Source organism: Pteropus vampyrus, unplaced genomic scaffold, assembly GCF_000151845.1.
Source record: "Pteropus vampyrus isolate Shadow unplaced genomic scaffold, Pvam_2.0 Scaffold716, whole genome shotgun sequence".
Classification (NCBI taxonomy): Eukaryota; Metazoa; Chordata; class Mammalia; order Chiroptera; family Pteropodidae; genus Pteropus; species Pteropus vampyrus.
The window spans coordinates 74446-75258 of NW_011889497.1; the positions used below are offsets into that span (position 1 = coordinate 74446).

At 42.6% G+C, this 813-nt stretch overlaps 1 protein-coding gene across 1 annotated transcript; it reads right to left on the reverse strand.

Annotated features, from left to right (window-relative positions):
• Positions 1–531, reverse strand: LOC105309326 (olfactory receptor 11H1-like; the record flags this gene model as incomplete). Its single annotated transcript, XM_011385446.1, has 1 exon — positions 1–531. A coding segment is annotated over exon 1 (531 nt), but the record flags the coding sequence as incomplete, so codon positions are not given.
• Between the last annotated feature and the right edge of the window lie 282 nt (positions 532–813).

Here is an 813-nt window from a genome sequence, read left to right on the forward strand (position 1 = left end):
GATGGTGTTTGGGCCACAATAGGGCAACTGTGAAATGAGAACAACTGGGGTCAGGAAAAGGATGAACCCACATGACCATCCGAAGATGATGAGGCCAGTGTACAGCTGTTTAGTCATGATACATGGGTAATGCAGAGGACGGCAGATGGCAAGGTACCTGTCGAAGGCCATGATGCAAAGGAAGAAGCCCTCATCACACCCAAAAGAGAAGAAGAAGTAGAACTGTGTGAAACAACCCACAAAAGAGATGGACTTGCTTGTGGAGAGGAAGTTGGCCAGCATGTTAGGGGTGGTCGTGGTGACATAGCATATTTCCAGGAGAGAGAAATTCCCTAAGAAAATGTACATTGGAGTGTGAAGGTGCCGGTCCCACCACACGGCACAGGCAATGGCTGTGTTCCCCATCAAAGTCAAGGTATAGGTTGCTGTGAAGATCCCAAAGTAGAGGAGCTGCATTTTTGGGCTTGAGGAAAAGCCTGTGAGGATAAAGTGGCTCACAGAGTTGGTGGTTTCTCTGCCAGACACATTCATTAGTCTGGAAGACATCGGTTATTGCATGTTAATGGAATATGCTAGTTCTTTTTGAAACCACCAAATTTCTTTACAATATTTTTTCATAAACAATGAAGTTTCTGTTAAAGCAACAAAACTGTGATCATCACAACTTGCTCCCCAAGAGTATGATTTCATTTTGATAAGATGCAAATAATATAAGTAAAAACATGGCTTGAGGGCAATCATTAAACTAGGTCAAGATACTAGATTACCCATAAGAAGTGCAAAATTCGTAATTTTGAATATGTCGCTTAACCT